This window comes from Lipotes vexillifer, unplaced genomic scaffold (genome assembly GCF_000442215.2).
Source record: "Lipotes vexillifer unplaced genomic scaffold, Lipotes_vexillifer_v1.1 scaffold189, whole genome shotgun sequence".
NCBI classification, from domain to species: domain Eukaryota; kingdom Metazoa; phylum Chordata; class Mammalia; order Artiodactyla; family Lipotidae; genus Lipotes; species Lipotes vexillifer.
Window position 1 is genome coordinate 4,022,688 of NW_006785816.1, and position 21,047 is coordinate 4,043,734.

Consider the following 21,047-nt stretch of genomic DNA (forward strand, 5'->3'; position numbering starts at 1 on the left):
TTAACATCAGAACAGGCTTTCATATAATTGTGTCTCTTGAAGATCCTTAAAAATGGGAAACACACATCCATCTCTATGAAATGATTTGGGCAAAACTGTACTGATGAAAGAAGTATGGGTAGCTAAGATGACTTTGAAGGGTCCTTGTAACTTGAGGATATGGCATTCCAGGAGGAGTGATGGAAATCAGGGAACTGGATCTCGTGCAAAATATTCACAACTCTTTGAAATGGAAATTAGGCTATTCCAATTTAGGAATCAAATTAAAGCAAGTATTCAGGGTGTTAGCCAGCTGTGCTCCTGCCTGTTTGAAGTGGCAGCTAAAGGAGGGAGGCGTGCTTTTTCCGGGATGAAGCAGGATCTCACTCAGCCTGTTTTCATCTTTAGTTAGCACCTGTTGGCTTAGAGTGGTGTCAGCCAAGCAATCAGATGGTAGATGTGCCTGACCTTCCCGTGTCTGCCGCCCCTCCCCCCAAACCCCGTGACACCTCTCCTGATACAGATCACAGGAGCTGGTTTAAAATGAGTTTCAAGTTCGTGTAGGAAGAGAAAGTTAATTCAAAGAAACAGCCAGGCAAGCTTCTGTAGGAATAACTATTATCCCCTTTCACCATGGCCTACCTGGGAGCCCACTTTGCCTTCAGATCCCCCAGGCAGAAGACCAATGATGAGCTCTGTCAGCATAGCATGTCCTTTATTCTTCAGAAAGCTATTTGCAATGACTTCTTTCAGAGCTATCTCTACCTGCTGGAAAATATTCCCCTGGGTAAGTGAGTCAGAGCTACTAGATAAGGGACAAGAAATGACTGGAGCAACTGTGTGAGACTGTGGGGCTTTTGCAAAAGGAATTAGAACAAGGACACTTTCCAGATAAAAAGGACACACAACCAATGTCAGTGGGCTTAAATGTTTCAATGGCATTCTTTTATGGAAAGTGCAAAGATCAAGTATTGCCTGGCAGGACAAGCCTCTATTTGGGGACTTCCATGCACCTCAGACATGGGTAACTTGCTTCTCTGGGTGTTGTTTGCCTGAGTGTCAGGATTATAGAAATTAATTTCTTGAGTTTGGAGGGACATTTTTAATATTTGCAAAAATTTAGAGGTGGGCAAATTAGGTAACTCAAAGATGAGAATATTAATACAGAAGCATATCAACAAAGAATTTTTTAAAAAGGCTAAACAATAATAGATCAAGGTTGTTGGTGTGTGTGGCTGTGTGTGAGTGTGTGTGTGTGTGTGTGTGTGTGTGTGTGTGTATGCATGAGTACACACTCCACATAATCCTTTCTGGCCTTTCTAAATTGCAATAATAGTCCAAGAGCTTAAAAGGAGCAGATTTTAGTTTGGTCTTTGAATATTAAGAAAAAAACTGGGCTGTAGTCTGTCTCCATTTTAGTTATTTCCTCTAGTTTCAGGGAATTGGACAATAGGGCAATAAAAAGCTTATCTGGTTTGTCTACACCACTTTTCTCAGCCTCTGTGAAAATGGTTACTTCAGGGCACTCTTAACAACACTAAAGAGGAAATAACTTGCGATTAAGGAGTAAAGTATCTCCCTTTGATTCATATTTTCCCCCCATGAAAGCAGGAACAGTGTGTATCAACTCCAGTCTGCTTTGTTAAGGTTGCTGAAAGCCCTATTGTACACTTGATGTGGCCAGGGTTTCCAGACGTGAAAGGAGCTACATAATTCTTTGTATTGCATTCAAAACTATGTTAGCAGCTTCCCAAAGTCTCTTTCTATAAGTCCATTTCTGAAGGGAATCTTTAACTCTAGACATACAAATACTTTCATCTTATATATATTTCTTATAAAAATTTCGCATTCATGACTCTATTTGATCCTCACAGCCATGCTATGCGATAGATAGGGTATTATTATTTTTCCACCCACCTTCTCACTCTTGCCCCCTATCTTATTTTTTCAAGTGAGGAAAAGAAAATTCAGAGATGATGAGATCTAATCTAGATAGGTCTCATCTAGATACCAAAGCAAGAACCCAAGACCAGGGCTCTTTCTGGTAGATAGCACTACACATGAGTAATTCTTTTAGGACATAGTGTACATCTCATTTGTATTCAAATGGAAAAATTAGAGCAGTCTATATGGAAGGTGATGATGTTCTGACCACTCCACATATTGTCAGAGCATTGCTTTTCTGGAGACACTCTTTGGGCCACACCTCAGTAACAGTAGCTTATTGGCTCAGTTGCATTAGTCTGGAGAAAGATATTAATTACAATAACTTATGAGAGGTTCACTAAGGGGCAGATGACTGCCAAATTTTAAAAATAATTATTAGAAAAGAAACTCATCTCTGAAAGTAGCTAAAGATGAATTAAAAGACCCCAATAAATATTTATTAGACAAATTAAGGGCCCCTTACTAATAATTAATTGCAGGTTACCAATGTCCTGAGTTCAAATTCTGGCACTGCTAGTGGTAGAAAAAATCACCTCTGCAAGTTACTAAAGTCTCTGAGCATCATTTTCCTCAAAACTGTGGGGCTGCTGGAGGATTAAATGCAATTATATATGTGAAACTAGTCAACGCTCAGTAAGCATTAGCTTTTTATCTCCTTCCTTAGAGTCAGATCTCTTTTAAAGTCATCACGTAGCCTTCCTTAGAACAGGCATTACCGAAGATGATAAGCTTAATTTGCTATATGGGAGTTTTCAGGCTGCAGTGGATATTAGTCTTTTCAGTTTGGAAATAAAACTCAGCCCCACTGAAGTGTTTTAGAGTTGGCTTCCCCTCCTCCTGATGATTTCAAGACTTCATAGAAATGAAAATAAAGCCCTTCTTTTAAAAGGATGGGGAACCCTACTGTAGAGTCTGCACAGAGAGTTTGTTGTTTGGGGGTAGTTACGGGAAGAACAGTGGCTAACCGGACTCTTTGATTCCTTCTTTCCTTCCTTCCTCCCTCCAACTGCCTGTGTTAGGCAGCTAGGCTCACACCAGCACACCGTGCAGTGACATTCAGTCATGGGGACGTTTGCTGAAATATCCCTGACTAGCCTCAGTGACTCATGGAGAAGAAAGAGCATGCATATTCAAAATCTCCAATGGAAAACTTAGCTATGCCATTGAATACAACAGGTCTTCACAAAGAAATGGGAGCAAGCTTATTACTATTCTCAGTGGTTTACATATATTATCTCAGTTAATCCTCACAACATCTCTATTATGTGGTGCCGTTATTTTCTCCACCCTATATCTGAGGAACAGAGGAAGTAAGTAGAGAAGGATTAGAATCCAGGCAGTCTAGCTCCATGGTCTGTCTTTTTTAACCACAAAATCATGCTGCCTCCCATTGTAAATGGCAACTTGACAAATGAGAGGAGCAATGTAAGTTTACCACATTTTTTTGAATTGACAGGAATACAAAGCATAGTCTATGAGGAGCACTGGCTTTCTGCTGAGATAATCAACAAGATGGGCAGCCAGTGAGTAGGTTCATATAATCTAGTTTTACCAGCCCACATTCAGCTGGAGGCTTGGAGTGAATGAATTTTCCAAAGGTGGCTGTTTGTGAGCAAATCAGAAGTAGAATAGGAAAGCAATTCATATAAGTCTCCAGTTTGTATACCAGTGCATGCAGGGGCCTATATATGGCCCAACTGGAGATGTTCATATAATTACTCCTCAGTAATTCTTCTAGCACTATCCACAGCATATTTCTAGTACAGAGAAGTCAGCGAATAATTATTAATTATATATTGAGCAAGAATCTATTACTCCTGGACATTGTTAAAGGCTTAGTTTAACTTCACATTTAGAACAATAGTTCCACGTGGTTTAGCAAAAGGAACAAAGGCTTTGCATTTATTTATTTATTTGTTGGTTTGTTTATTTTTAACATCTTTATTGGAGTATAATTGCTTTACAATGGTGTGTTAGTTTCTGCTGTATAACAAAGTGAATCAGCTATACATATACATATATCCCTATATCTCCTCCCTCTTGCATCTCCCTCCCACCCTCCCTATCCCACCCCTCTAGGTGGTCACAGAGCACCGAGCTGATCTCCCTGTGCTATGCTGCTGCTTCCCATTAGCTATCTATTTTACATTTGGTAGTGTATATATGTCCATGCCACTGTCTCACTTCGTCCCAGCTTACCCTTCCCCCTCCCTGTGTCCTCAAATTCATTCACTACGTCTGGATCTTTATTCCTGTCCTGCACCTAGGTTCTTCAAAACCACTTTTATTTTTAGATTCCATGTATATGTGTTAGCATAGAATATTTGTTTTTCTCTTTCTGACTTAAGGCTTTGCATTTAAATAGGTTTGGGTTAGGGCCTGGCTGTGACACTTCATTTCTGTGTAATATTGAGTAAGTTACTAAATCTTTCTGATTTTCTCATTACTTACCTGTAAAATGCTGATTATAATCCCAGTTTTGTAGTGTCGTTGTGAGGATCAGAGTGTGAAGAGATGAAGTGAGAGTGCCTAGCATAATGCGTGGAACATAGGAGGTACCCACTAATGGTTAGTAACCAACCCCCCTTCACTTACCCCTTTTTAGAAGAATTAGGCTCTGAGGAGGAAATTGAGAACAATGGCCACGCCTTTGCCATTGCAATTAAAAACTAGAATTAATAAAAACATTTCCTATAATACACTTGGAACTTCCAAATGAAACTCAGCATACAACTCTGGGCATTTTTCAAATTGATTTCATCCCTGTGGTAGGCATTGCTGCACAACTTTTTGTACAGTGATACATTTTCCAAATGTTTATTGTTACCTTTGCAGTGCAAATGCTGTAAGGTCATTTTTTCACTTTAAAGAAATGAAGAACCAGATAATTTCCCTTTATTTAGCAGACTTTCAGATACACTGTGTTAGATGGATGAAATATGAGTTTTGGATTTAAATAGACGTAGGTTTAAATCCCAGTTGTGTCACTCACTGGCAGTTTAGTTAACCTCTTGATGCCCTGTTTTCTTCTGTAGATAATCACATTTATCTTACTTATTCAGTTAGATATAAATGCTTAGCATATGTAGCACATATATATATATTTGATCAGTGATAGTTAATATTTTTTATTATTTGGGTATGCCTAATTAGGAGAGAAGATATATCCTCCTATAGTTTTTTGTAAACTACAAAAAGTGTGACTTATTTGTGATTATGCTGGTTTTTCCTTATAGCCATGCACTACTTTGCTGAACCTGTGTATTACTCAAAGAACAAAAAGCTAGACAATATTCCTTTATTCAGTGAACATTTAAAGGAGGTCTGCTATGTGTTAAGTGTAATTGTAAGTCCTAGGATTACAAGGAAAATAAAATAGAGCTTTATCCTGAGAGTTTAGTGTAGGATTGAGACCCACACAGATAATTTTTGTGGAGTGTGGAAGTCGTGATAGAGACCACTACAGGATGCTGCAGAGGTACAGAGGAGGCGTGGTGACTGCTGAATCAGCTTCTGACTCTTCTGATGCAAAGTCTCACCATGAAAAATCTGTCCCCAGTATCTTCACCTGAATTCTGACCTTTTCAAATTTGACAGTGGGTCAGGTAGAACACTAAAGTTGGAATAGAGTTAGGAAGACACTCAGCCAAGTGGGCGGGGGATGTGATGTGTGGTGGGAGCTTGAGTACGTTCTTGCTAAAGAGGGGAAAGTGTATTTTCCCTCCTTTCCCACCTCTGCTTACGTTATTTGTGTTGAAGGCTGAAAAGAATTTAGGGAACACTGAAATAGCTCTCAGTTGAAAAGAAAAAAACCCACTAAAACTTTCAGGGTAGGCAGTGCATTATTTTAGAGGCAAGAAACACCAAACATCTAAAGCATGCAGGGAAGAAATAAAGCCTAGAGGGCCTCTCAGGGTAATTCTGAGACTTGTTAATGATGACTTTCTAGCATTCTGGCACACACAGACCCTTGGATTCTACCAGGAACATTGATAAAATCCCACTTCCTACCCTTTCCTGTTGGTGAAAACACAGATGACTTTGGATTTTTTTAGATTCCATATGTAAGTGAGATCATACATTATTTATCTTTCTCTGATTTATTTCACCTAGTATAATGCCCACAAGGTCCATCGATGTTGTCACAAATGGCAGGATTTTCTTCCTTTTATGGCTGAGTACTATTCCACTGTGCCTAGGTACATTTTCCTTCCTTCCTCCCTTCCTTCTTGCCTCCCTCCCTTCCTTCCTTCCTTCCTTCCTTCCTTAAATTTTTACCATTACTTCTTTAATGGCTAAAGTGAGAAGTCATCACCTACAAACCTCTTTTATGGAAGATCTTACACTTCATAAGGACATCTTCTAGTTAGACTTTCTTTTCTCTTATAGACTAACTTGATTCAATATTCTGTCTCCGATCATTCCAAACTTACCATTTAAATTTAGCCTACATATCCTCTGAAGACTCCCAGGTCAATTTTCAGTTGACAAACAGGTCTAATGTTTGGAATAAAGTCTAAAATAGTTATATCCAACTATTAGAAAGAGAAAAAGAAAAAGCTACTCAGCAAACATAGACACTTATCTCTCAACAAAATTTTTCTTAGAGAGTTCACGAGATCTTTGTTCTTCTTCAGGGCAAATTCACATATACTTTATTTTTATTTTTGTAACAAGTAAGCCGTTGGAAGGTCCTTGGGAGTTCAGCTCATAACATAGCTCAAGAAATAAGTACCATATTATATCAAGAACTAATAGAGTGTCTAGCCGCTGTCTTGGACTACCCCAAGTTTCACAAAAACATTGCAATCATGCAAGAATAAGCCACTAGATGTATTTCTATAATAAAAAGGCACAGGCTGATGACTGATAACCGTATCTGAATCAACTGGCACCATTGCAGGAGCTATCAAGAAGGGAGAACCTGGAGCTGGCCATTACACCTCATATATCTTTTTAGTGAAATGTTCCTGTCAATTAGGTGACAGGCCCATAACCATAAAAACTTACCTATTGAGTCTGACCCCTGCTGAGCTTGGCATTCACTTGTAGTCTAAATGTTGCTGGCATAATGGACCATTCCCATTTCCAGATTAAGGGTTTTAATAAACTCCACCAACTTGTTGACATAACCAGGTGATGATGAGTGTGGCTGTTTTGCTGCTTTGGTTGGATCAACGAGAGAGTACTGGGCTGTGGCTTGCCTGTGATCCCAAGAAGCATTCAACTCTGGGAAGACTTTGTAAGCTGTGATTTCCTAGCCTGCTTTTCTGAGACATACAGAAGAATTTGGAACAGTCATGTTTTTGGCATGGCGATGATTAATTTTTGTCGTCCCTGTTGAAATTATCAGCCTTTCTTGAGCTGCCTGTTTACACAACACTTTACCAAGTACTAGGGAAGGGGGACTGGTGTAGGTCAGTGGTTTCCAATGTTTTTGAACATGAGGATGTTCCTTTTAATGTTTTATTTTCTCAATCAGTAACTAACTTGAGTATAAAATGTCAAAAAAAATCTATGTATTAGTAATAGTTTTAAAAGATTTATATTTTTAAAATGACAATCTATTGTTGGTTAATATATATGGGAGATATAGTATATAACATTGTTAGTCTCTAGAAAATAAAGTACATGGGAACTGATTCCTGTACCCCTTTTAGCAAATTCATGATCATTCAAGGGTCCAAATGTTGGCCACATCCAGTGTTTTCAAGTTGGGAAATACTGATTTAACTCCACAGATGAAGCATACTAAAATGGATAGTAGTAGTGTTTATTGGATTTTTAACTTTTAGAATCAAAATTTGGGATTATGTGACCATTGTTCAATTCAAAGCCAAGTAGTGCATTAGTCCAATGTCACAATCGTTGTTTACCTGAAGAAAAATGTTCCTAGTTAAGGTTAAATAGATTGTCTTTTCTTATACTCCTTCTACATAAAATTATGTCATATTTTGGTTTGCTTCATATCCTGATTGTAACATTTTTATACTGTTGTATATTTTACTTAGAACTTTCAACTGTCTTTTATTTTTGTTGATGGAGGTTAAAAATATGTCTTCCTAAGAATATCACTATGTCACCTTACTTCTTACCTACTATCTATTACCCAGAATCCAGTTCATTCTACTTCCTGAAGTTATTTTTTTAAAGCCTATGTTTTCTGTTGTAATATCAACTGATTTCTTTCTAGATCTGATAGTATCTGTCATTTTGGGATTTCTTTTCATTGGATTCCTGGGTTAATTTCATTGTCTTTCATTGTATATCTTCTCTTGATTTTAACCCTCATTGGGCTGGAATATAGCTTCAAAAAACTTCTGAAGGATGAATCCATGGGAGGTAAATATTCTTTCACCATTTGAATGGTAACAAATTTTAGCCTCAAAATAATTTTCCCTCAGAATATTGATGACACTGCTCCACTGTTTTCCAGGATTTCTGATGAGATCTGTGTTATATGCCTGATTCTAGTTCTTTGAACATAGGGTTGCCAGATAAAATATAAAAGGCCAGCTAAATTTAAACTTAAGATAATCAATGAACAAATTTTAGTATAAATATGTCCCATGCAATGTGTGATATTTCAACTGTATTTATACTAATAGATTATCCATTGATTATCTAAAATTCAAAACTAATTGTGTGTCCTGTATTTTTATTTGCTAAATCTGGCAACCCTACTTGAAGGTCAACAAACTTTTTCCCTCTAAATAACTTAATGATCTTCTCATTACTCTTTGTGATTTGAAATTTCCTAAGGATATGTATAAATGTGACTTTTATTTAATTATTAGTATTTTTAAATGCATACTGCTCAGTACTTTTGGACCTTATAGTCTCTTTCAGCTCTGGGAAATTGTTTTCTATTATTTCTGTAATAATTTTCTTCCCTCCATTTCCTGATTAGCTTGATGTTGGGTCTTCTGAATTGTCTTTTTTAAAAAATATTTTTAAAATTTTCTTTTTGATTCTAGCTCATTCTTTTCATAGAATTCTGAGCACTGATGGAATGTACTTAGCATTTTCAACTCATACAACTTTTATTTATTTATTTATTTATATATTTTTGACTGCGCTGGGTTTTCATTGCTGCATGTGGGCTTTCTCTAGTTGTGGCTAGCGGGGGCTACTCTTTGTTGCGGTGCGCACGCTTCTCATTGTGGTGGCTTCTCTTATTGCGGAGCACAGGCTCTAGGTGCGCAGGCTTCAGTAGCTGTGGTGCGCGGGCTCAGTAGTTGTGGCACACAGGCTTAGTTGCTCCACGGCATGTGGGATCTTCCCGGACGGGCTCAAACCCATGTCCCCTGCATTGGCAGACAGATTCTTAACCACTGCGCCACCAGGGAAGTACATGAATTAAGTCTTTATAGCTCTAATCTTTGTACTTCTGTTTTCCATATCAATCTTTTCCTTTATGTCCTGATAATTTACTCAATGTTATATTCCAAATTGTTTGGTAATCAAAATTTTAATTTCTAAGAATTCTTTATTATTCTTTAAATTATCATTTTCTTGACATCTTCGATTTATGGATGCACCTGTTCTCATACCTCTTCAAGGGTGTAAGTTTTTGTTTAGTTTTGGTTTAAATTCTCATTCATTTCCTGGATTATTTCTGTTTCCTTTGGTGTCAGTTTTGATTGTCTATCTGTATCTTTGTTTTTCAGACTGCCATTTTACCCTCATGTGTTTGGAAATCATTGTTTATCCATAGTTAGAAATGAAGGACGGGGGCAATGATTTTGGGTAATGGAGAAGGTTTCCTCTGTTATATACTTCTCCGCTGAATAGAAAGGATGACAAGAAGCTCTACATTTGCCGGTAGATCTTGCCAGACTCTGAGTATGAGGAAATGAGGTACTTGGAATCCTCTATATGCCAGAATGAGTAGTGTTCTAGGATTCCAACACTAACTGGTCTTTTTCTCCTAAGGCACTTAATTAATTTTTTTTCCTTTTTTTTAGAGAAGAGACATATTTACCCTCCCTAGGATTATAGCTGTGCTGCTTGTCACTTTTGTGGGGAGTGCATTGGTCACCTCACTAGTTGGCCTGTAGACAGATTTTTTTGTTTTATTCACTCTTACTTCCTTTTGCAACTATCCTGAGCTGTAACTTTTTTTTTTTTTTTGCGGTACGCGGGCCTCTCACTGTTGTGGCCTCTCCCGTTGCGGAGCACAGGCTCCAGATGCGCAGGCTCAGTGGCCATGGCTCACGGGCCTAGCCGCTCCACGGCATGTGGGATATTCCCGGACCGGGGCATGAACCCGTGTCCCCTGCATCGGCAGGCAGACTCTCAACCACTGCGCCACCAGGGAAGCCCGCTGTAAATTCTTTAGCTCTGTTCCATCTGCTTTATCTGTTTTTTGTCTTCCAGAAATTTTTTGAAATCATGAATCCATTGGTGGCCCCTTCTCATTTTCTTCACTGTTAAGGGTTGAGTTTATTAAAATGATTCTTGGGGAGTACTGGGGAGCAGGGAGGACAAATGCATATATTCAGCCTACAATCTTGAACCATAAGTTTCTCCCTTTTATCTCACTTTCTATCATTTCCTTCTGAATATCCTCTAATGAAAATACTTTATATCTGCAAGTGTGCCTTTTGGTTTAAAAAACACACTTAAATGCATACTCATTTACCCCTCAGAAGTAGAACACATGTTTTTCTAAAAATAAATGTCTTAAAATACCTGAAATAATGAAATAACATAGTATATGTGAATATGCCTAGTACACTACCTGGTACAGAATAGTTGCTCAATAAATATTATATTTCTTTTTATTATTTTATTTTCAGAAGATATAGCTCAAGTACATTTTCTGTAATGTTGGTACAAAGAGATATTTGGGTATGAGTTGCACAAAAATAAAGAGATGAAAAAATAGCTATGCCTAATCTACCTCGTGATTAGAAGTAAAGATTAGTGATTAAATTCTCATAAAATATTTGGAGGTCAAAGGTAAAAGTTACTTTGAAACTTGCGATATTATTTATTCTACTGTAGCAAACACTGTTCAGCTTTTTTTTAAATACAGTGACAAGCTATTTTTAAAATTAAACTCTAGTGTTATTAAATCATGAAAATGCCACATGATTGTGATTTATGCATGAGATACCTGAAGATCATAGGAGTTAAGAACTTTACCCAAGGTTACATAGCAAGTAAGTCACTGAGCCAGAACTCAAACCCAGATCTTCTGACATCAAACTAATACCCTTTCTCCCACAGCACAAATTTGCAGGCTTCTAAGAGGAAATTCAATGCATGATAAGAATAAACTTGTTCTGCCATTTAAATACTGATAAATATTAATAATATTTCATTTGCAGTGAAATTGTATGCTTTAACAAGTCAAGTCATCAATGGTGAGATGCAGTTCTATGCCAGAGCTAAACTCTTCTACCAAGAAGTACCAGCTACAGAAGAGGGTATGATGGGAAATTTCACCGAACTGTCCAACCCAGATATCCAGGCCTCTCGGGAATTTCTTAGGAAATTTGTTGGGGTGAGTTATCCAACTGCAGTTTGATGAGGAGGCAAAGTCCTTGCAAACATTGAGCTCACATGCTTCTGTGTTGTTGCTTAAGTCATATTAAAGCCATATGGCTCAGCCAAGAGTTTAGTGTGAAAGCCTGTTTTAAGATGTTCAGAAAGGATAGGTCACATTAAATGACTGGTTTGTCCCACTTGGCATTTCACCCTCCTAGCACCAGCTAATTTCTTATGCTACAGGGGAAGGTGAACTAGCAATGTTAATATTACAATTAGTGGATTAAGAAGACTTCTCTTTTAGAGTTTCATAGATAAACTGTTGATACCCAGATGATTGATGAGAGATCATGCCATTTTGGATTTTGGGATGATTTTTTGAGTCCCTGTAATAAAAATGCAATGTTGTAAGGAAATGGAAGCTTATGTTCAGTCTAAAAGTGGTAAGTATAGTAGAATCTCTTTATATTATTCTATACGTAGTTGAGACATTGCCTTGAAAGAATGTGATCCCTTTGTAGACTTGGTGTTGGGTGAAACTCCACTTCCTTACTTCCACGCCATATGAAGATGGATCATATACTGTAGGGGCCAAAATCTTGGGCTCTAGAGTCATTACAGTTCTTCTTACTGTATAAGCAACCTTGGGCTTATTCCTTAAATGCTCTTAAACCTCAATTTTTCACCTGTGACTAGGGCATAACCACAGAACTCACCTCATAGGATAATGTGAAGCTCAAATGAGATAATATAAGTCAAGTGCTTACTTTAGTGCACATAATTATTGCCCAATAAATCTAATTTATTGCTACTACTACTAATAACAAGCTTTCATAAAATGCATTCATTATATTTTAAGGAGCTTCATTCAGTCGTCAGAATAGACTTAACCCACACAATAAAGCTATTGTTGGTTCTACTGAGAACAAAGTCCTACCCAGTAAATAGGTTTTGTTCCAATTCACTATGAAGTCATTCGTTTGAAATCTGGAGTCCATTTTATTCTAATGAAGGAAACATTAAGAATATTATGAATATTTGGGGTTATGTTGTCAACCTATTTAGAAGCATAACATTAATAATATCCCTAGTGTTGAGGTGAGGTTCACTTCACATCCAACTTCCCTAGAGCACCCTTTGCCTGAGTATAAAGAAAAGGATAATGGTGGAGCATCCATTGGGCCAAAGTGGACATCAGCTGTGGCCATAAAGGACTATGGAGCTAGGGATGTTGGCTGGGTCTATTTCTAGGTCAGGTTAACCTGGAATATTTTTAAATGAGTGTTGCTGACTGATTTCACTGAGCACTTTTTCTGAGATAGTCACTCTGATAAGCACTTTAGAAGCACTGTCTTATTTACTCTTCATAATAATTCTGTGAGGTAAGTACTAGTATCGTTTCTTGTTTTCACAGTTGTGGAAACTGAGGCTTGGAGAGGTTAAGTAAGTTTTTAAGGTTACACAGTTGGTAAGAGACAGAGCTAGGACTGACACCTGGCAAGGTCTGTCTGACACCAAACTCCCTGCTCTTATCCACGACATATTTTTTCCATTTGTCTCATGAAGCAGAAGAATCCCTGCTGTGTGTGCGCGTGTGCGTGTGTGTGTGCGTGTGTGTGTGGTGTGTGTGTGTGGTTTGTGTGTGTGTGGTGTGTGCGTGTGTGTGTGTGCGTGTGTGTGTGTGGTGTGTGTGTGTGGTGTGTGTGTGTGCATGTGTGTGGTGTGTGTGTGGTGTGTGTGTGTGCGTGTGTGGGTGGTGTGTGTGCGTGTGTGTGTGGTGTGTGTGCGTGTGTGTGGTGTGTGTGTGCGTGTGGTGTATGTGTGTGGTGTGTGTGCGTGTGTGTGGTGTGTGTGTGCGTGTGGTGTATGTGTGTGGTGTGTGTGCGTGTGTGTGGTGTGTGTGTGCGTGTGGTGTATGTGTGTGGTGTGTGTGCGTGTGTGTGGTGTGTGTGTGCGTGTGGTGTATGTGTGTGGTGTGTGTGCGTGTGTGTGGTGTGTGTGTGCGTGTGGTGTATGTGTGTGGTGTGTGTGCGTGTGTGTGGTGTGTGTGTGCGTGTGGTGTATGTGTGTGGTGTGTGTGCGTGTGTGTGGTGTGTGTGTGCGTGTGGTGTATGTGTGTGGTGTGTGTGCGTGTGTGTGGTGTGTGTGTGCGTGTGGTGTATGTGTGTGGTGTGTGTGCGTGTGTGTGGTGTGTGTGTGCGTGTGGTGTATGTGTGTGGTGTGTGTGCGTGTGTGTGGTGTGTGTGTGCGTGTGGTGTATGTGTGTGGTGTGTGTGCGTGTGTGTGGTGTGTGTGTGCGTGTGGTGTATGTGTGTGGTGTGTGTGCGTGTGTGTGGTGTGTGTGTGCGTGTGGTGTATGTGTGTGGTGTGTGTGCGTGTGTGTGGTGTGTGTGTGCGTGTGGTGTATGTGTGTGGTGTGTGTGCGTGTGTGTGGTGTGTGTGTGCGTGTGGTGTATGTGTGTGGTGTGTGTGCGTGTGTGTGGTGTGTGTGTGCGTGTGGTGTATGTGTGTGGTGTGTGTGCGTGTGTGTGGTGTGTGTGTGCGTGTGGTGTATGTGTGTGGTGTGTGTGCGTGTGTGTGGTGTGTGTGTGCGTGTGGTGTATGTGTGTGGTGTGTGTGCGTGTGTGTGGTGTGTGTGTGCGTGTGGTGTATGTGTGTGGTGTGTGTGCGTGTGTGTGGTGTGTGTGTGCGTGTGGTGTATGTGTGTGGTGTGTGTGCGTGTGTGTGGTGTGTGTGTGCGTGTGGTGTATGTGTGTGGTGTGTGTGCGTGTGTGTGGTGTGTGTGTGCGTGTGGTGTATGTGTGTGGTGTGTGTGCGTGTGTGTGGTGTGTGTGTGCGTGTGGTGTATGTGTGTGGTGTGTGTGCGTGTGTGTGGTGTGTGTGTGCGTGTGGTGTATGTGTGTGGTGTGTGTGCGTGTGTGTGGTGTGTGTGTGCGTGTGGTGTATGTGTGTGGTGTGTGTGCGTGTGTGTGGTGTGTGTGTGCGTGTGGTGTATGTGTGTGGTGTGTGTGCGTGTGTGTGGTGTGTGTGTGCGTGTGGTGTATGTGTGTGGTGTGTGTGCGTGTGTGTGGTGTGTGTGTGCGTGTGGTGTATGTGTGTGGTGTGTGTGCGTGTGTGTGGTGTGTGTGTGCGTGTGGTGTATGTGTGTGGTGTGTGTGCGTGTGTGTGGTGTGTGTGTGCGTGTGGTGTATGTGTGTGGTGTGTGTGCGTGTGTGTGGTGTGTGTGTGCGTGTGGTGTATGTGTGTGGTGTGTGTGCGTGTGTGTGGTGTGTGTGTGCGTGTGGTGTATGTGTGTGGTGTGTGTGCGTGTGTGTGGTGTGTGTGTGCGTGTGGTGTATGTGTGTGGTGTGTGTGCGTGTGTGTGGTGTGTGTGTGCGTGTGGTGTATGTGTGTGGTGTGTGTGCGTGTGTGTGGTGTGTGTGTGCGTGTGGTGTATGTGTGTGGTGTGTGTGCGTGTGTGTGGTGTGTGTGTGCGTGTGGTGTATGTGTGTGGTGTGTGTGCGTGTGTGTGGTGTGTGTGTGCGTGTGGTGTATGTGTGTGGTGTGTGTGCGTGTGTGTGGTGTGTGTGTGCGTGTGGTGTATGTGTGTGGTGTGTGTGCGTGTGTGTGGTGTGTGTGTGCGTGTGGTGTATGTGTGTGGTGTGTGTGCGTGTGTGTGGTGTGTGTGTGCGTGTGGTGTATGTGTGTGGTGTGTGTGCGTGTGTGTGGTGTGTGTGTGCGTGTGGTGTATGTGTGTGGTGTGTGTGCGTGTGTGTGGTGTGTGTGTGCGTGTGGTGTATGTGTGTGGTGTGTGTGCGTGTGTGTGGTGTGTGTGTGCGTGTGGTGTATGTGTGTGGTGTGTGTGCGTGTGTGTGGTGTGTGTGTGCGTGTGGTGTATGTGTGTGGTGTGTGTGCGTGTGTGTGGTGTGTGTGTGCGTGTGGTGTATGTGTGTGGTGTGTGTGCGTGTGTGTGGTGTGTGTGTGCGTGTGGTGTATGTGTGTGGTGTGTGTGCGTGTGTGTGGTGTGTGTGTGTGTGGTGTGTGTGTGTGTGTGGTGTGTGTGTGGTGTGGTGTGTGTGTGTGTGTGTGTGTGTACCACAGACCTCAACTCTCCTCCAGTCTGGCCAAGAGCAATCCCTCCTGCTTGCCTCATGGTGAGGCTGACTTTGATCCCAATGCATTTCAGAAGCTTAGTTAGTAATCCAGCTGTCTTGTCACTCCATGTGGAATGCCAAGCTGACCACAGGGATGCTGGTCAGACAGAGCCCATACACACGCCCATGGACCCGGGAAAGGAAACAGCCTTGTGCTTGCATATTTATGTTGGAAAAGAGCAGCCTGCTCTTTTCAAACAAATATAAGGAGTCCTTCTTAGTAGACTAGGCTCATTGTGAAGCTGCGACCTCTAACTAAGTACAAACACAGTCTTTTTAAAGAAATGATATTTTGGTACTTTGACCTTAATAATATGCTAAATTAGTATCCAGGTCAAGATACAAGGAGTTAGGGAATATGAGTATCTGACATGATTTATCCTTGTGTCAACTGGGAAAAGACAGATTGTTTAATTTAAAGTTTTTCTTTCCTTTCAACACTTAGTGACATGAGACAGTGGGAAAAGGTGTTTAAACTTGTTGCAAATGTGCTTACTTTAGCAAATAAACAAATGATACCAAGATGATGTCAACAGCATAGCTGATAACATTCCTTACTTCTAGCTTTCTATTGGGGAAAGTAGAAATTTATAAAAAGTAATTGGTATTTGATGATATTTATCTCTTGACATTTCTCAGAGATTGGATGACTAAAAAATTTGGGGCTAACTTGTATTTCATGGTTTTCCTAAAGTGGCATTTAGCACTTTCATTTTAGTTTTTTTTTTTGCGGTACGCGGTCCTCTCACTGTTGTGGCCTCTCCCATTGCGGAGCACAGGCTCCGGACGCGCAGGCTCAGCAGCCATGGCTCATGGGCCCAGCTGCTCCGCGGCATGTGGGATCTTCCAGGACCGGGGCATGAACCCGTGTCCCCTGCATTGGCAGGCGGACTCTCAACCACTGCGCCACCAGGGAAGCCCTCGTTTTAGTTTTAAACTCCAATGGAAAGAAGGTAAAATAATATTCTTCAAAACAAAATACATAGGCAGAATCAAAATGAAAATGAAATTTCTAAGAATATTTCACTATTTTATATGAATCCATAAATATGAAGATAGGATAATAAATGAAAATAACAAAACATCTCGTTTTGAAATCACACATTGTATGTAGTTCTGGTCACATTCATGGAAGAGCATCAAATTTCAATCCAATCACAGTAGTGGGCAGCCATGGTATCCAAGAGGCTAGAGATGTTGTTCCCAGGATCAGCCTTTAAATGTCCCTTCTCAGAGGTGCTGCATGTGAATGAGAGACAGAGGAATAAATGTGGTGCCAGGATATGAGAGGTAGTGCCAACCATGTGGAGTGATATGCAATAAAGAGAACTAGGCAGTAGTGGCGAAGGGCTAAGGTGCTCAGGATTTGAGTGAAAGGCATCTTTTGTATTTGTAAATAACTTGTTTCAAGGATTACTGCAGTCAGCTATCACACATCTAAGTTGGTGAAAAATACACATCAGAGGATGTGCATTTTCAAGGAAGTTCTATTGCAAATATTTCACCTCTTTGGGCCTCAGTTTCTTTGTCTGAAAAAGTAGGGAGATTAGGCATGAATGGTTTTAAAACTCCAGGGTTGTGCTGATATCCTTCAAGGGCTTATTGGGAGAATGATAGAAAGGCTGAGTGGGTGAGGCCCTGCCTCACTTTAACCAGAACAGCTTCATAGTTATTTGTTCATTGAGAAAAAGGAGTTAAGCTGTTATAACCTTCTTGAAATCCTCTGGCATAGATCTCTGTTCTCTCTTTTATTGTCCCATGGTTCAATTTTTAAAACCACTTGCTATAATAATGTGAGCAACATGATCAGTAGAGGCTTTAGGGCCAAATAATGATAATAAAAAATTATAATGAGAATCTCTAGTTGAGCACACAGATTTCAACTAAAGTCATTTTCAGTAGCTTAAAATAATTTCCCTGTATTTCCCTCCATCTTGTTTATGTTATAAATTTATTTAAATGATGCTACTTTTATGGCCTTCATAACATAAAACTTTAGCCTAGGCCTTTTAATGAATTAGCTTAGTTTAAATTATAATATCTGAATGAGGGATGTATCATATTGTAAGTAGGAATGGCAAACAAGTGGCACATGTACTACCACTTCCCATTCCCATACTCAAGGCAGACATAACTAATCAATCATAGACCTCTTCCTGATAAGTCTGAATGAAGCCTTAGAATTCTCTTCAACATAACAATTGACAGCTACTAACAAGGGAATCAGAGTTGTGGCACTCGAGGTGACAGCCCTAAGGTAGAACTGGCTTTGGATTCACACAGTTCACTGTTCAAATTCTAGTTCTGCCATTAGCTGGATGATATTAAAAAAGTCTAAGGGTCTCATCTCCAAATTGGAGAATAATCATTATCTTGTGAGGCTTTTTGATTACTATAGTTATTATGGATGCAAAGAGCTTGCTACACACAAGCAGTCAATAAATCGTGATTATTATTATTTCCTCTGAAAAGAAACTACAATTACTTCACTTTTTGTTCTTCTTTGTTCTTGCTGTAAGGAAGGCCTTTTGAGTGGACTGGAAAGCAGCGTTTCTGATGTTTCCTTCTGCTTAAACTTCACCTTTTGATCCTTAGCCAATTTTTTTTTTTTAAACCCTTAGGTCCTGAGAAATCAAGAGTAGACTTTCTCCTTAAGATCTTGATTGACAACTTCAAGTATCTTGTTACTGTAATTTCTAGCATAAAACCTATTCAGCAGCCATCCCAACTGTGACCAAATAATTTAGACCAGCTGAATCTTATATATATATATATATATATATATATATATATACACACATACACACATATATATATGTATATATGCACATACACATATATACACATATACATATCATAGATATATACTGGTCATGTACACATACATATATGTATATATGTATATGTGTATATTACTTTATAGAAGCAAGTTTGAGAAAGTTTTTATTGGCTGATTTCCTCCTATCTCTACCCCCTATTCATCTTTCACCCTCAGTTAATTTAATGCAGAGATTTACTTTAAAAAAATTTCAGGGCTTTTGTGCCCAATAAATCATGTAGCTTCTGGTATAAAAGCAGAAAATAATTTTTAGCATGAAAAGAGACAAGGGGACTTTGCTGCAACCACCTTTTATCCTCATGAATGTGCTGTGTGTCACTGAGGCTGAGTTTGAAGTAAAATCCTGGCCTGAGAATGGAGCAGTTTGCATTTCCTCAGCTCAAGTCTTAAAAATTATCTTCCACACAAGAATAGTAGATAATTCAGAGCCCCCAAAATCAGTTCTGAAAAAAATAAAATTTCAGTTATCCATCCCAGTATGAATTGAAATGTTTTCATTGCATGAATTTGAAAAGTAATTTCAAAACTCTGAAAGACTCTCACTGCTTTGCTCTCTCTTTTTTTAACAAGGCAATAAGCTACGGGTGCAGGTCCATTTAGCTGTGGGTTTGACCCAAATTTACAGTTAACAAAGTTCTATTTTCATAGGGCTTTCAAAGGCCCATTTATCTTAGAGAAAATTACCCAGTTTTCAAACTTAAGACATTATTTTCTAAAATCCTATTTTGAAATTCTTTGAAAGACTTATATTTGAATAAAATAAAGAAGGCAAAAACTAGACATGTTTGGATTTTTTTTTTGAAAAAAGTCATTGAATATTTTATAACTTGATTGTGGTAGTGTTTACGTGCCTGTATACATTTGTCCAAACTCATTGAATGGTATACTTAAAGTAGTACATTTAATTATATGAAATTGACCCAAATAAAGTTTATTTACAGAGGTAATTGAGTGTCCAAACTCAGGGTGAGTGTCTGTTCCTGAAGTATTCCACAAGGTACCTTTCTTCAGGGACCTGGGAGAGCTGGGACAGACTGTGCCCTGGATTGCAGCTCTGGGATAGGAAGGGTCAGCAAGCATGTCCTGTTGCTGGTTTTCAACACTGTGGAACTGGTGGACATGATGGAATCGTTCCTCCTCGAGGCACAGAACTACCTGCAGGTCAGAGGGGACAAGGTAGAAAGCTACCACTGCTCCAGTCTGAAGGAATTCACACCCCCACTGGGGAGATACGATGTCATCTGGATTCAGTGGGTCTCTGGTTAGTCCTGCATGGCATTGCATCTGCCATTCTCCCCTTTCCATATAGAGAAGAAGAAAACACATGGGGCTGATTGGAGGATTTGTGGAGGTGGAACAAGGACACAAAGGGAGATCTGGCTATAGTTGTGCTTAGAACAGTTAGCTAGCCTTAGGTATCATGGGAACTCCCCCAAAGCTCTGGTCCTCCAGATTTCTCCCATAACATCCTCTGAACAAGCTTGACAATTCCCATCCTTAGGGATGGAGTGCCTTTGGACCAACCTAAATCATAGAAGAAACCTAAATATTTGAAAAACTTTAAAAAGTGGGGACAAAAAGAGTCTATCCCCATTTACTGGAAAAACTAGACTTTCTTAGATTTAAATTCCCAGGAAATGAGACAGCGGTGAATTGGATTTTGGTCTGAGTGTGTGTATGTGTGAGACACAGAGGAATGATGACAGAGTTGGGCTGTCCAGGGGACATGGAGGGAACCCAAGGGATGAGCAATAGTTTATCTTGTGCCTGGGAGGTAGATAGACTAGGTAGGATAATATCTATTTTATAGAGTGTACACTGATTCACCTCAAAGAAGATACCTGTTCTCTTATCTAAATTCTCAAAGCCTCCTGCAGCAAAACAATTCAGGCTATTAAATAATTCTTGAATGAGTGAACAAATGAGCTCCTGATTTGTAGCCTTGTGGTCGGTCCCTCTTTCCCACCCACCCTTTCATCCTGTTCCCCTTTTACTTGGCCTCACCTGTAGGGTACCTGACCATTAAAGACCTTCTTGCATTTCTTTCCCGGTGCCAAGATGGCCTGAAAGAAAACGGCATCATCATACTGAAGGACAGTGTGGCTCAGGAGGGCTGCATCTTCCATCTTTCTGACATCTTCCATCTGTGTGACTTGGGATATGGACATCCTCCAGAGCCTCATTAGGAAGAGTGGGCTGGTGGTGCTGGGCCAGGAGAAGCAGGACGGCTTTCCAGAGTAGTGCATCCCAGTGTGGATGTTTGCACTGCATAGCAATGGACACTCCTGACCAGCAATGGGAGTGAACGGCTGCACTGCACAGTAGTGCTTTGGGAAGAGGTGTTCTCCTCTGAGGTGCCCCTTGTAATTCACGTAGGAGTGAAGGGAAGGGACTACAGCATGTTTGGAAATGACTGATGTAATATGTACATGTTTCCACTAATTATGTAAGTACATGCACACACTCTGTGGATTTTCCAAAAGAGAAATGGAAAGTGGCATCTGGAAGAACTGCTAAACTGTACAAGTGTACACAAAAAACAGAAAAGGGAGCAACGTTCACAAAATCTAAACTGCCTTGGTCTCTGAAGATTTGCATTATAGAGTAGTTTAGGGTGGGTGGGGTAAAGCCTAGACCACCTTTCTCTGCCCTCA

General features: G+C 40.3%; 1 protein-coding gene across 1 annotated transcript; it reads left to right on the plus strand.

The window, feature by feature from the left end:
• Nucleotides 1–612: 612 nt before the first annotated feature.
• NTMT2 (N-terminal Xaa-Pro-Lys N-methyltransferase 2) lies at nucleotides 613–20,682 on the plus strand. The gene is given in 5 exon segments (XM_007458134.1): nucleotides 613–766; nucleotides 11,262–11,437; nucleotides 19,405–19,654; nucleotides 20,404–20,528; nucleotides 20,530–20,682. Coding segments are annotated over 5 exon segments (858 nt in total).
• Nucleotides 20,683–21,047: the final 365 nt, after the last annotated feature.